At 59.1% G+C, this 13,004-nt stretch overlaps 1 protein-coding gene across 1 annotated transcript in view; it reads right to left on the bottom strand.

Annotated features, from left to right (window-relative positions):
* Positions 1 to 13,004, bottom strand: part of KMT2D (lysine methyltransferase 2D) — a 39,853-nt gene that overhangs the window by 7,927 nt on the left and 18,922 nt on the right. The window contains exons 32-49 of the mRNA XM_045073007.1: positions 11,182 to 12,993; positions 10,886 to 11,068; positions 10,666 to 10,802; positions 8,557 to 10,442; positions 7,068 to 7,191; positions 6,832 to 6,916; positions 6,659 to 6,725; positions 6,313 to 6,545; positions 5,139 to 6,215; positions 3,228 to 4,964; positions 2,952 to 3,092; positions 2,689 to 2,856; positions 2,373 to 2,532; positions 1,668 to 1,743; positions 1,318 to 1,493; positions 1,089 to 1,219; positions 300 to 432; positions 97 to 224 (exon numbers count right to left, since the gene is read on the bottom strand). Of these exons, the coding sequence (XP_044928942.1) occupies positions 97 to 224; positions 300 to 432; positions 1,089 to 1,219; positions 1,318 to 1,493; positions 1,668 to 1,743; positions 2,373 to 2,532; positions 2,689 to 2,856; positions 2,952 to 3,092; positions 3,228 to 4,964; positions 5,139 to 6,215; positions 6,313 to 6,545; positions 6,659 to 6,725; positions 6,832 to 6,916; positions 7,068 to 7,191; positions 8,557 to 10,442; positions 10,666 to 10,802; positions 10,886 to 11,068; positions 11,182 to 12,993 (8,454 nt within the window). The remainder of the gene's footprint in view (positions 1 to 96; positions 225 to 299; positions 433 to 1,088; positions 1,220 to 1,317; positions 1,494 to 1,667; positions 1,744 to 2,372; positions 2,533 to 2,688; positions 2,857 to 2,951; positions 3,093 to 3,227; positions 4,965 to 5,138; positions 6,216 to 6,312; positions 6,546 to 6,658; positions 6,726 to 6,831; positions 6,917 to 7,067; positions 7,192 to 8,556; positions 10,443 to 10,665; positions 10,803 to 10,885; positions 11,069 to 11,181; positions 12,994 to 13,004) is intronic.

Here is a 13,004-nt window from a genome sequence, read left to right as displayed (position 1 = left end):
GTCCCCTCCCTCCTCTTACCCAGGGTCCACTCTCCCCAAAGCCCTCTGCCTTCTGTGCTCTCCGCACACCCACCCTCTTTTCTCCCCCACACCTACCTGTTTCAGGAGGCTCAAGATGTCCAGCTGGCTCTTGAGGGTATAGCCGGGCAGCACTGCATCAAACTGCTTTAGCCAGTCAGGGCCAGCTTCCGGGCTCTTGCCTCCCAGACCCTTTTCTTTCCCTCCTACAGAAAGGAAGGGATCAGAACCTCCTAGCAGCATCCCTCCCTGCAGGTCCTGAGACTTCCTGCCGCACTCACCAGGGCCCTCAGCTTCTCCCTTCTTCGGCTCAGTGCCCGGCCGGGCAGGGCTCTCTGGGAACAGCACCTCATAGGAGTTGGGGATCTTCATGCTCAGCAGCTCTGCCACTGCCACCATCACACCATTCAGGTTCTGCCAGGGCAGGGAAGGGGCCAGGAAGACCGTGTCAGCAGCACGGGGCGCGCACTGCCACCACTCTGGCGGGGACACAACACCCAGAACCCTGCTCCCCAAGTGGCCCGTCAGTCCTGCCCTTCTCCCGTGCTTCCTTCACAGCACCTCTCCCAGACTGCTGCGGTCAGTAATTGGTGCTCCATGACAAGGGCCCCGTGCCCACCAAGTGTAGAAATGACACACCCTATGTTCACCACTTGGGAGACTCACAATACACATTAGCAAACGAAAGAATCTGAGAAGTCCTGTAGTAAAGAAACTTGTTTTGTGGTTTCAACTGGGATTTCCAATTTTCTTTGACCACAAAACCCTGTCAATGTTAAAAAATAACAGAGTTCCACCAAATGTAACTGGGGACATGCTGTCTTGCAGCATTCGTCGCATTCTGTGTGCTCCCCGACTGGTTGACTTGCATCTATCACTAGACTGTGAGCTCTCTGACGGCAGGGACCTCAGATGCTTTATTTACCCTAATCCTGCAGCCTTCAGCCCAGGCGCTCACACACAGTAGGTCCTAGTACATAGTTCTGAGCAATTGAACTTATCCACACACGCTCCAGGGACTGTCTTCTGACCAGGATCCCTTTGACCTCCAAGGAACCCCCAAGACACACCTTGGCCGCAGCAGCAGAGACTGTCAGCATGACGGACACCTCACTTCCTTTGCCCTTTTCCCAAGTTGTGGCAGGCAGCTTTCCAGGGGCCTCCGGGTCCAGGGCCCCATAAGGTTTGGTATCTGGGAAGACTGGAATGTGAGAGGGACCCATGTAAACTCCAGCTGCCTCTCTCTCCCAGCTTCAGACAACCCAGCCCTGCCTGGTCCATGCCCAGAGCAGCCTCTACCTGGGATACTGGCCCGAGGAATGATGGGGATGACAGGGGAAAGAGCCCGGTCTTCCTGCTCCCACCGGCCTGAGCCCAGCTGAGGGAAACGGGGAGCCTCCTCCCCCAAGATGCTTTCAGGGGACGAAGCCGGCACAATGCTATCAGGAGAATCGCTGTCCTCATCACTTTCCATCCTATGGGCCAAAAGTAGACATTTACTGGTATAGCCTTGTAGACATTCCCTCCCAAATTTAGAAATTAGTAGATGTCATAGCCTTATGTGAAATCTGCCCCTGGCCAAAGGAAAAAAATAGGCAACCCGCCCTCCATCCCTATTCCTTATCCCCATTTCCAGGCCCACCCCGTACCTGACATCCTCAGTCTGATTGTGAGGGGGTGTAGGCAAGGCGGCCAGCAGGTCTAGACTCTTCACCTCTGAAGCATCTAAAGGGTAGGAGGGGAGAAGAAAAGTCAGGCTGGTGGCCAGAGATGACGGGACAATCTGCCCCATGTTTCAGGCCTAACTACTACAAGACCTAGTCTAGCTCTCATAACCACTACTATCTACCCACCCACCTACCTACAACCCTGGGTAAATGAGCTGTATTTATCAAGACTTTCCCCTGGGCCAGGCACTGGGCTTTATTTATCAACTTTAACAACTCCTGCATAAGAATATTCTAACACCTATTTACAGTGAGGAAACTGTGGCCCACACAAGTCGGTCATGTTACTTAGCGGCGCTAATACAGACAGATGAATACAGGCACCAGAGAATTCAAATCCACAGCTCACTGTAGTTCTATACACACTAAGGCACTGTAGGCTGTGCCTCGTGAACAAAAGCCTCATCGACACCCTTCCCGCCACCCACCTCCTCTGTTGCCCGTGCTCTGGAGCCCTGGCTTCCAACGAATCCGCCCTGAAGAGGCCAGGCCCTTCCTTAGATCAGGTATCCTGTCCTGTGCACGCACAGGGCCACACGCAATCCTTCCCATCTCAAATTGAGCAACTTGGATCCCAGCCGCCAAATCCTACCGGAGGAGGAGAGGCCCACTCTGCTCCTGACTTACCCCTCAGCGTCCCTTCAGTATCCCGGGCAGAGGCAGCATCCTTGGGGTGCTCCCCCAGCTCTTCAGATGGGGTGACGCCATTCACCATCTTCTGCTGCACCGATGGGGGTGGGGTGGGGGGCAGCGACGAGGGTGGTGTCGGCGGGTTACTCAGGTTATTCTGGGGGTGGGGTGGGGTGTTGTGTGCAAGATGGCAGAGGGAGAATGACGTAATCTCCTGACCCCACACGACATCAGCAATTTCCTCATCTTCCACTCCCACCTCCACCTCCCCAAGAACCTCGTCAGCCCCAAAAGGTATTGCCATTTTTCTGACCTTGGTAAGCAGCTGGGAATAGTAGTCAGGGCCAGTGGGCAGTGCCCCACTTCCAAAGGCCCCCCTCAGCTGGCACTGCCCGTTGACCGGGCAACCACTGCCGAAGGGAGCAAAGAGGCTAAAATTGGCGGTGATAGTAGGCTCCGTTAGGGGCAGCAGGGACAGCTCCTAGGAGGGGCAAGATGACAAAGTTGGAAACCCGCAGTGTGTACATCTCTGCCACCCCACAGCTAGGGGCCAGGGGGCTGGCTCCTGGGGATTACCTGTTTCAGCTGTTTCAGCAAGGCCTCGCTGGCCCTGACCCCGTCCTCCTTCCGCAGCTTCTTTCGGGAGCTCACCAACCTGTCACTTGCCTTCTGTACCCGCTTGGGCTTTGGTGTCACAGGCTTCCTTGCTGTTGTGTCCTAGGCCAGAAAAACCCACAGTGAAGGCTGCAGTCTTCCTCCAAGTCCTCACCTCTTCTGGGTGAACCAGATCTGCTCACAGTGCCCTGGGTTGCAATCCCCTCTTATCTTCTCCAATCTCTCTAGAGCACTCACCTCTTTGTTGCTGGGGGTACCCTGTAGTTTCTGCTCCAGCCCAGCCAGCTTGCTGTCAATGTGCCCGTTGATCTCAGCTCGCAGCCCCTCGGGCCCCTGCCCAGTGCTGAGTTGCACATTCTTTGCGCGTAGAAGCTTCTGCAAGAGCAGATGCCCGGCCTCTGAGCGGGGGCCGGCCAGCAGGAGGTGGTTGCTGGTACCTGGTGCCCCTATTGGCTCCCCGTTGGCCTCCCTCTTCACCGCCTGGGCTCCCAGGGCACATGGCTCCTCCCGAGGCTCCTGCTTGATGCTGAGATGGGGTGGCTCAGTCACTGCCTGCCCATTCACCTGCTCCAGATGCCCAGGTACCAGGCTGCTCTGATCTGGCTTCCGGGCTTCCACTAGGTTGTCTGGGGGGTCCCAAGGTCCCAGCCCCTTGCCAAAGAAGGTATCTGCAAGCTGGGAAGCAGCAGGTGAGACCCTCCCAGGAGGCAGCTCCAAGGAAGGCCCCTGGGGTTTTGGGGTCCCTGGCTGGGTGGGGGGGAGCTGGGCCTCAGAGGGGAGCTGGGATGGGACCAGAGGACTGGCTCCGGGGGGCTGTGAGGAAGGTCTCTTTGGCTCTTGGGGGCTGGAGGGTGGAGGTGTGGGATGAACAGGGCCGAGGACCGGTCCTGCAGCTAAGGCTCCTTGTGGGGCAGGGAGCCGGGGTGGGCCCTGAGGTCGAAGCCCCGCCCCTAACTCCTGGAGAGGGCCTGTCTGGGATCCAGAGAAGCCCCCAAGTTGAGGCTGGCGACCCAGGAGGCCCTGGAGGGGAGAGGGCTGGGCCCCAGGCTCCTGGTAGGGTGGGGCCTGGCGCACTGTCTGACTCTGCTGCAGTTGCCGCTGCACGAGGAGTGCCTGTAGCTGCTGCTGCTGCTGCGGGCTCAAGTGCCGCAGCTGGGGGTTTTTGGCCAGGACCCCTTGGAGCTGCGCTCGAAGCTGCCCCATTGTTGGCATAACTCCAGGCCCGGGCAGGCCCGGCCCCGGTGGGAGGCCAGATCCTGCTTTGGCAGGCTGTGGCCCTGCGTTATTTTGCATGGGCCGCTCCAGTCCAAGGGGCTGTTGGGAGCCCAGAAGGTTCTGGGTCATGGTCCCAGGCTGCTCCCCTAAAGGAACAGAGGACTGGGCCAGCAGATGGGGCATGGATGAGGTCTCCGAGGATGAGCCACTGCCCACTGGCCCGTGGCTTCCCACACCTGCAGAATGGAGCAAGTTAACTTGCTGCTGCTGTGGACCTGGGAGCCTCAGGGGTGGCTGCAACTGTGCAGGGCCAGGCTGTGGCTGGGCCTGCGGTGGGATAAGCAGGAGCTGCGAGTCCCCGGACAATGAGGGCTTCACCTCCCCGGGTTCGGTGGCCGCCGACTCGGGAACAGCCCCTAGGGCTAGCGGCGCCCCTGGATGTGTGGACGGCCCCTCCACGGCCTCTGGAGGAACAGCTGTGTCTACCATGCTCTGCTCCTTGCCCGTCAGGACGGCAGCACCCAGGGCTCCGGGGCTAGAAAAGTGTTGTGCAGGCTTGGCGGGCATGCCGGGGCCGAGGGGCACCTGCTGCTGCGGCGGCGGCGGCTGCGGCGGAGACAGTAAAGTTCGACTCTGGTTCAAGAGGCCCATCTGCTGCTGCTGCTGCTGCTGCTGAAATTGTTGGAGCTGCTGCTGCTGCTGCTGTTGAAGCTGCTGCTGTTGGTGCTGCTGCTGTTGGAGCTGCTGCTGCTGCTGCTGGAGCTGCTGCTGTTGATGCTGCTGCTGTTGGTGCTGCTGCTGCTGCTGCTGTTGAAGCTGCTGCTGTTGGTGCTGCTGCTGTTGGAGGTGCTGCTGCTGCTGTTGCTGCTGCTGTTGCTGCTGCTGCTGTTGGAGGTGCTGCTGCTGCTGCTGCTGCTGCTGTTGGAGGTGCTGCTGCTGCTGCTGCTGCTGCTGCTGCTGTTGGAGGTGCTGCTGCTGCTGCTGCTGCTGCTGCTGTTGGAGCTGCTGCTGCTGCTGCTGTTGGAGGTGCTGCTGCTGCTGCTGTTGCTGTTGGAGCTGTTGCTGCTGCTGCTGCAAGGTGGCCATGGGCTGAGTGCTGAGTTTGGGCTGCCCACCGTGTGGCATCAGGCCCTGCTGCAGATGGGAAAGGCCTGCCATGGATCCCTGCTGTTGGTGCTGCTGTTGGTGCTGCTGGGCTGTGACCAGCCGATGTCCCATAAGGCCCTGACCCTGCTGTGCCAGCTGGGGGGAACTCAGCACCCGGGACTGGGTCAGAAGCACCTGTCTGTGAGGACCCTGGGGGCCCAAGGCTCCAGGGTGCTGCTGTTGCTGCTGCAACACTGCCACTTGGGCAGGGCCCAGCATGCCCTGGGGCCCCTGGGGTGGTTGTGGGGACAGTTGCTGGACCAAGAGGCCCGGATGGCTGCTGGGAGGCAGAAGACCCTGGGGCTTGGGACCCAGAGCTTGGTTTGCTTGTACGCCCAGGCTCTGCTGCTGTTGCTGCTGGACCGCCACCTGTCCTAGGAGGTGCTGCTGCTGCTGCTGCTGCTGCTGCAGTTTCTGGGCTAGCTGCATGCGTTGCTGCTGCAGCTGCAGCTGCCTTTCCTGGAGAAGTCTTGAATCGGGTCCTAGGCCTCGAAGAGCCAGGTTGCCAGGGAAGAAGCCTCCTGAGGGGCCAGCCAAGGGCCCAGCCCCACCAGAATGTTGCTGTTGCTGTTGCTGCTGTTGGGCCAGAGAGGTGTTGAGGAAAGGGCCACCAGGCTGTCCGGGGAGTGTCATGCCCCCTGGGGGCAGGCGAAGACCTGCAGCTTGCCCTCCCGGAGGCCCCTGCGGCGGCTGCAGCCCGTGGCCTGGGAGCAGCTGGCCGGGGAGCTTGGTGAGCAGTCGGGGACTCTGGGAAGGACTCAGGGCCAGCACGGCTGAGTGCTGCTGCTGTTGTTGCTGCTGCTGCTGCTGTTTACTCCGGTATTCTGCCATGAGGTTGGTGTGCTCCTTCTGCTGCTTCCGGACCTAACATAGGAGAGTCGGGGCTCAGCCTGGAGCCTGCCCACCCGTGGCCTCCCTCTTCTGGGCTCCTGGTTACCAGGCTGAAGTCTGCCTTCCCTACCTGATCCAGTTGTTTCTGGATCTTGCTCTGCTGCTCTGTAACCAGCTTGAGCTTCTCAGCATCAGCCTCTGGGAACTCACGGCCAGCCTTTTTGGCAGTGCGCTGCTTGGCACACAGAGCCTTCCGGGACTTGCGGTGCACACCAATCTGCTCCTCTAGCACCTTCAGTTGCATCTGTAGGAGCTGCTGGGTATGAAACAGCCACTCCTCATACTGCCGCTGGTCAGCTTCATCTGGGAAGGGAAACAGGATGTCAGGACCCACAAAAGGGAGATCAGAGTCCCTCCTCCTCCAACATCTGCCCCAAGCCACTCCCATGCACACTCCTCCCCATCCCCATACTCACTGATCACTCCCTGGGCAAAAGTGGGTGGGTTGGGACGAGGCTGGGAGGGGTCACCAGCACTCCGCTCCTGTGGTGAGAGAAACCGCTAAAGGGTCATTGTCACAATTCAAGCCCTAAGAAGAGTGGCCCAATTGTGGAAGACACACGTTCCTACTCCCACCCTGATCACTTACCTGGCCACTCCCAACTGCCACATGGTTCTGCAGATCACTGCCAGGGCCCCCTGAGAGCCTCTGGGCTAGAAGGGACACTTGTTGCCTGGAGTCCGCCAAAACAGAGGGGATGTGTAGGTCATGGGGAAAGTTGAAAGACAAAGAGATGGGACAAGTAAGGAGGGGGAAACAGGAAGGAGAGGCGAAGGACTGTTGAAAGGAAAAGTGCCAACCACGCCCCACCTCCCAAGTCTTACCTGTTCATACCAGGTGCCACTCCAATGCTGCCCTGAGCCATCACCTTCTTGATGCCCTTCAAAGCCACCATCTTGGCCTTTGCAATGGGATCAATTATATCTTCTGCTGCAAATTTGTCCAGATCTGGAAAGAGGAGAGCCAAGTAAGCTAGACATTGGATTCAATACTCCGCTCTACATCTGCTGTGCCTTCCAACACCTTGATCTCCACCGAACCAAGTAGAACAAAGGAATGGCAAAAAAGTGGTGGGAAGACCACTAAGGAGCCAGGCAGCATGGGTGACTCAGCTTTACTATTCACAAGACACATGGCCCTGTTTTCACTTGCATGGTGCTAAGAGATACTCAGCAAGTATCTGTAGGGCCAACACATCAATGTCACTTGATTTCTCTGACCCTCAGTTTCCTCCTCTGACAGAACTCATGTTTCCCTACTCTGCCTTCCTCATGGAACTATTGAATCAAATATGACCAAGACTGTGAATGCACTCTACACCCTAGAAAACATTCTTCAAAGGCAACTACTGCAGCCCCAAAACCCAAGATATGGGCACTGTGCCAAAGTCCTAGATGTCAGAGCTGTTTTGGGCACAACATGCATCACCTCCGGCCACTTTCGTGCCTGTTCAGGATGCTGGGTAAAAAAAGGAGGAATAAGCAACCTCCCAAAACAAAATCTTCCTAAAATGCTGCACAGTGTGTATTTCTCCACTACTCACAAAACCACCTCTCCATTTTTTAAAGGATCAACCAAACTCCCTCTCCTCGTATTTTGAGGCAATAAAAAAGTTAAGAGGATCAGAAAGCCAGGACTCAGAACTCTCACTCTGTCAGCTGTACAATCTGGGCAAGACACTTAACCTCCACGCCTGCATCCCTTTCTATAACTGAAGACAACAGCAGTACCTATTTAATGAATTTGCTGTGACTCAATCAGATAATGGGCACAAAGTACTTGGTACACTGTTTAGCAAACAGGAATTCAATAAATGCTATTATAATTTGAGATCTCCCACAATCTGGCCCCTCTCTCACATCCTCAAAATCAGGGTAGTGCCCACTCACCTCCCGCCACAGAGTCCACTCCAGCCTAGCCACTCCACTGCTGTATCCAAATGTACCCACTGGCTCCCCACCAGCAGCATCACGCAAGCACTCACACCTACCTGGCCTGCTCTGCCCCACACCATGTCTCTCCAGCTCCTCACCTCCTGGTCTCGCCACAGCTACGAAGGCTTCACTATCAAGATCCGCACACTCATTCCATGCACTCCAACATCTGAATGCCTGCTATACGCCAAGCACTGTCCCTCCCTTCACAAAAGCTACGCCACCTCTGCCTGCACTGTTAGCATCGCATTTAGCTCGTGCTCTGTGTGTCCCACTTCCCTTAACTGGGGATTATCTTAGGTCTCCAGCTTCGGTGTCCACTTGGTGGTAACAGTGATCAGCCCTGAGGAACTAAGCCAGTGGCCCTGGTTGAAGTTACCTGTATCCGGGAAGAAGCTGTTAGCCAGCTGCTGCTGCATGGCCAGCTGCTGAGGTTTCATGCACATGGAAGGTGGCATGGTACCCATGGGCTTCTGTGCCAGCACTGGCTGGGAACTCTGCTGGGGCACCAAGCCTGCCTGCCCCCCATGCTGCCCACTTAGCATATGCCCTTGACTGGACACCATGGCCATGGATGGGGCCAGGCGCTGCTGCAGGGCATGTGCAGGTGCCTGGGTGGGCATCAGGGGTTGGGCCAAGCCTGGCTGTCGGGAACCTCCAAGTCCTAGGGCAAGCTGCTGCTGGGGCCCAGCCAAACTGGGAGAAGAGCCCTCGTGTGGCAAAGACATGGTCTGGGCAGGGCCTGGTGTGGACAGTAAGGAGTGCTGTTGCTGCTGTTGCTGGGCAGGCTGAAGCTGTGCTGAAAGCTGCTGCTTCTTCTGCAGCTCCTTCTTCTCATGCTCCAGCAGGTCCTCAATGAGCAGGGGTAACTCACTGGCTACAAGTGAGCTCTCCATCTTGTCCAGCTCATCCCCAGATGCTGCATGGCCACTGGGCAATGTCAAAGCCTCACTTTCTAGCTCAAACTTTTCCAGCAGGGAGGACCCTCCTGGGCCACTCAGAGGGCTGGGGGTCAGCAGGTGAGCTGGTGGTCCTCCTGTGGCCCCAAAGGGACCCTTCTCAGTTGTGTGCCCACTGCTGGAAAAGGGTCCTGTGCCCATCCGGGTGTCCCGGATGCCCATCACGCTCTGTGCTGGCTTCAGTCCCAGGCCCAGGGAGGTGGTGGCAGGTGCTGGCTCTACCTTGGGGGTGGTAATGGCGAACTGGCAAGGGGAAGGGTGGCGCCCACCTTCCTCCACCTTGGGCTTCACCTCAGGAAGCCCTGATGCCAGACGGGGCTCACAGGCATCAGTAGCAGGAGGAGGGCGCTCCTCAGGACCCAAGGGTACTGGCTCCACCCCTCGTAGCAGGGCCTCCCGCTCAGCCTTCTCATTGGCTGACTCCACCAGCCTTAGGTGCTCATTGAAAATGTCCTTCTTGTCCCCTGTGTCCAGCTCAGGATCAGTATAGGCCAGCAGATCAAACTCATCCCCGTTAAGCAGGTCATCCAGGTGGGGGTCATTGGTCTCCAAGTTTTCCAGGGTGCCCAGCTCATCATCTCCCTTGGCCACGTCCACACCCAGGCCCAGGTGAGCAAGCTCCTCATCATCCTCTAGGGCCTTGTGGGCATCAAAGTCATCGTCCAGCTCGGGATCCTCGCAGGGTAACTTCCCAGCTTCCAGGGCCAGAGGAGGAGGGCGGCCAAGCTCAGTGCTTGAGGGGGGGCGGCTAACCAGCTCCAAGCCAGTGGGCAGGGAGGGACCTTTGGTGTGAGGCATTGGATGGAGACTGTTGCTCAGTTCAGGAATCGGAGGAACTGAGGGTTTCTGTGGGGGAAGGCCAGATACTGCTAGGCCTCGAAGCCCTTCAGGAGCCATTCGGTGGGAGTCCTCATTTACTGGGTAAAAACGGGGTCTCTGAGGGGGGCCCTGACCAGGAAACGGAGCCCCCCCGGGTCCTAGTCCTTTCTGTACATTGTGCCGCAACTCTATGAACTGGGCCGGGCCAGCTGGACCAGGTACTGGCTCCCCAGGGCCAGGCAGGCGGGTGGGAATCCCTGCCAGGGAGGAACCTAGGGCTTGGCGGCCAAGTTCAGGCCCAGGAGTTGATGGAAAGCGAGTAGACATGGCAAGTCGCATGGAGGTGGCAGCTGTTGCCTGCTGCTGCTGCTGCTGCTGCCACAGTTGCTGCTGCTGCTGCTGCTGCTGCTGCTGCTGCTGCTGTAAGGGCAGGGACCCAGGGTAGGGTGCTCGCTGATAGAAGGCTTGGGAGCCTCCCACCAGTTGCCTGGAAGAACATGCAGTAGTCAGTACGATGAAATCAGGACGATGAGCTAGAACATGGGCTGCGGGCAGCGGGGAAGGATAGAGTCGCCGCAGTCAGAGGGAACGGGGAAGAAGAGTAAGTGACACTGGACGAGGGTCAGCCACGGGAAAACCAGGGGCAGCACACTGCAGTGGTGAAGTCTGTTCCCTTGCTTTACCCCGAGGGAACCCCCTTGGAGCCTCACCGGTTGTTCACATCCATAGAAGAAGGGGTGGCTGGTGGAGGGGGCCGGGAAAGTCGGTCGTCACTGGGGAAAGCCCCTGGCCCCAGGATGGGACCACCCAACTTGCTTGGGGGGAGCCCCACAAGGTTACTCTTGTCCTAGGAGAGACAAAGGTAGATGAGGGTGGACACCTTCAGCACCTGGGACAACCCCCCCCCACACCCTTTGCCACTTTACCTACCTGGGTCCCGGTGAATGGGGTCTGGCCGCGACTCAGCTGCTCAAAGGCAGGGCTGCTGGGCTCAGCACCCCAGCTGCCTGGGGGCCCTACCACTCCTGCAGCTGCCGCAGCTGTCTCCTTCTCCTGCCGCAGGGTGTTGCGCTGGATCTGCTGCCGAATCAGCAGCTCCCGGAGTCGCTGGCGCTGTGTGGAGGACAGACAAGCGGGGTCAGTCCATTCTATTCCAATCACAGGGCTGGCATAGGGACAGCAGAGGGATGGGGGTGTGGGAGGTTCACTCCCAGATGTCCACCCACCTGCCGCTGCTTCTCCAGTTCTGTTTGGCTGAGGCTGGACATGCCCGGGTCCTGGGTACCTGGAAGTTCGGGTGCCGCCAAAGAGCTGCCCATTCCAGCCCCTGGGTCTTCTCGCTTATCGACCGGTGAGGTGATGCCTGCCCGCTGTGAGGCTCCATGGGACAGGTAGGGGAGGGATCCATCGGGTGCAGGTGGCGGTAGGACTGATGGGGGGCGTAGTGGGGACAGCCCAAAGCCCTCTCCTGTGGACCCGCTGCTGGATCCCAGGGGGCTGCCCGATGGGTGGAAGTTCCCTGTGGCTACTGCGTAGTTTGTGCTTTGAGGCTTGCCCAAGGTAGGGCCGGGCCCAAAATGGCTGTTGATCCCATGGGGTGGAGGGAGACCAGGCTGAGGGACAGGGGGCTTTAGGGAAGGCTCCCCTACTGCCTGAGGGAAAGTGAAACGCATGGGAGAGGGAGTGCCCACAAAAGCACCCGTCCCAGGGGACCGGACGAAATTAGGTGGCTGCCCACTTGGGACCTTAGCATGGAGCTCACCTGCCGGCCCTGAGGGCAGGGCTGCTGGGAAGCCCCCAGCCCCCAGAGGAGTGTGGGCTAGAGGACCAGCCTTGAAGGCAACTTCAGGGGGCTGGGGTCGGGGTGGCTTATGCAAGGGGGCAAATGGGTCACGGGACTGAGGGCGTGAGGGTGGACGGGAATAGGGATCAGGGGACTGGAAGCGAGGGGTAACGGGGGATGGGCAAAAAGCCTCAGCAGACAAAGGACGGGGTGTTAATGGGGACTGGGAGCTGGACTGGGACTGGGGACTGGCGGGCACTCGGGAGAAAGGGTCTGAGGGCAATGAGCGAGGGGGCAGGCCACAGCAGCTCTCAGGGGGTGGGGGTTGGGGCCGAGGGGTCAATGGGGGCTGGGCATAAGGGTCAGGGTAGGGGCCAGGGCGATAGATGTCCGAGTGGCTGGGAGAAGAAGGGGCCAAAGCCTGGGCAGGGGGTGGCTCCTGGGGCCTTAGGCCCAAGCCCGGGCTCTGGGGCTCTACCTGAGATGCCCGAGGGGTTAGGGGGGCTTTGAAGACATCAGGTGCCTTTAATTCCAGGCTGCCCAGGTGGGGGCCTGAGGAAGGTGAGTCAACAAAGCCTAGGTTTGGGGGCCCATAGCTAGGAGAGGATGCCCCGAGCTCTTCCTTCTTCACCTCTAGGGCCTTCCGAGACTCCCCAAAAGGTGGGGGCGACAGCAGGGGCTCGGTAGCCTTGCCTCCCCCTATCCCTGGGCTCTCAGGCACAGCCAGGTTGTCCAGTGAGGGGCAGCGGGGCTTGAGAAAGGGGTCAGGTGTGGAGGGCTGGTGTCGGGGGGTGCCAGGTGGGGTAGTGTGGAATTCCCCTGGCTGGCCAGTCCCAGGACGAGATGAGGAGCCCAGTGTCAGGGGCTGCGCGGGGGCCCCAGTCGGACTAGGATAAGGAGGATAGGTAGGTGGTGCCGTGGGGAAGCGGGGCTCCAGAGCGTAGGCGGGGGCCAGTCCAAAGGGGTCCTGCGAAGGCACTTGGGCGGGCACCTGGGGTGGGAGCTTGAGGAAGAGCTCACCGGGCGAGTCGGGGCCGGGCACTGTGCCCGCTGGCGGCTTCAGGAACCCATCCGCAGAGGTAGACAAGCCGGCGGGGGTTGTGGGGCTGCCAATGAAAATGGTGGGGGCAGCAGCAGGGGGCGGACTGCCCAGTGCCCCTGGCTGGGGGGGAATGCGGAGATGTAGGGCTGGTCGGTCAGTCTTACGGGCCATGTCGCCCACCTTGGTCTGCTTGTTGATCTGGCTCTCAGCCTGCTACAGGGGGA

Source organism: Mustela putorius, unplaced genomic scaffold (assembly GCF_011764305.1).
Source record: "Mustela putorius furo isolate JIRA1106 unplaced genomic scaffold, ASM1176430v1.1 tig00537227_pilon_pilon_pilon, whole genome shotgun sequence".
NCBI classification, from domain to species: domain Eukaryota; kingdom Metazoa; phylum Chordata; class Mammalia; order Carnivora; family Mustelidae; genus Mustela; species Mustela putorius.
Note: the sequence above shows the minus strand (reverse complement) of the source record. Positions and strands in the feature narration are given on the sequence as shown.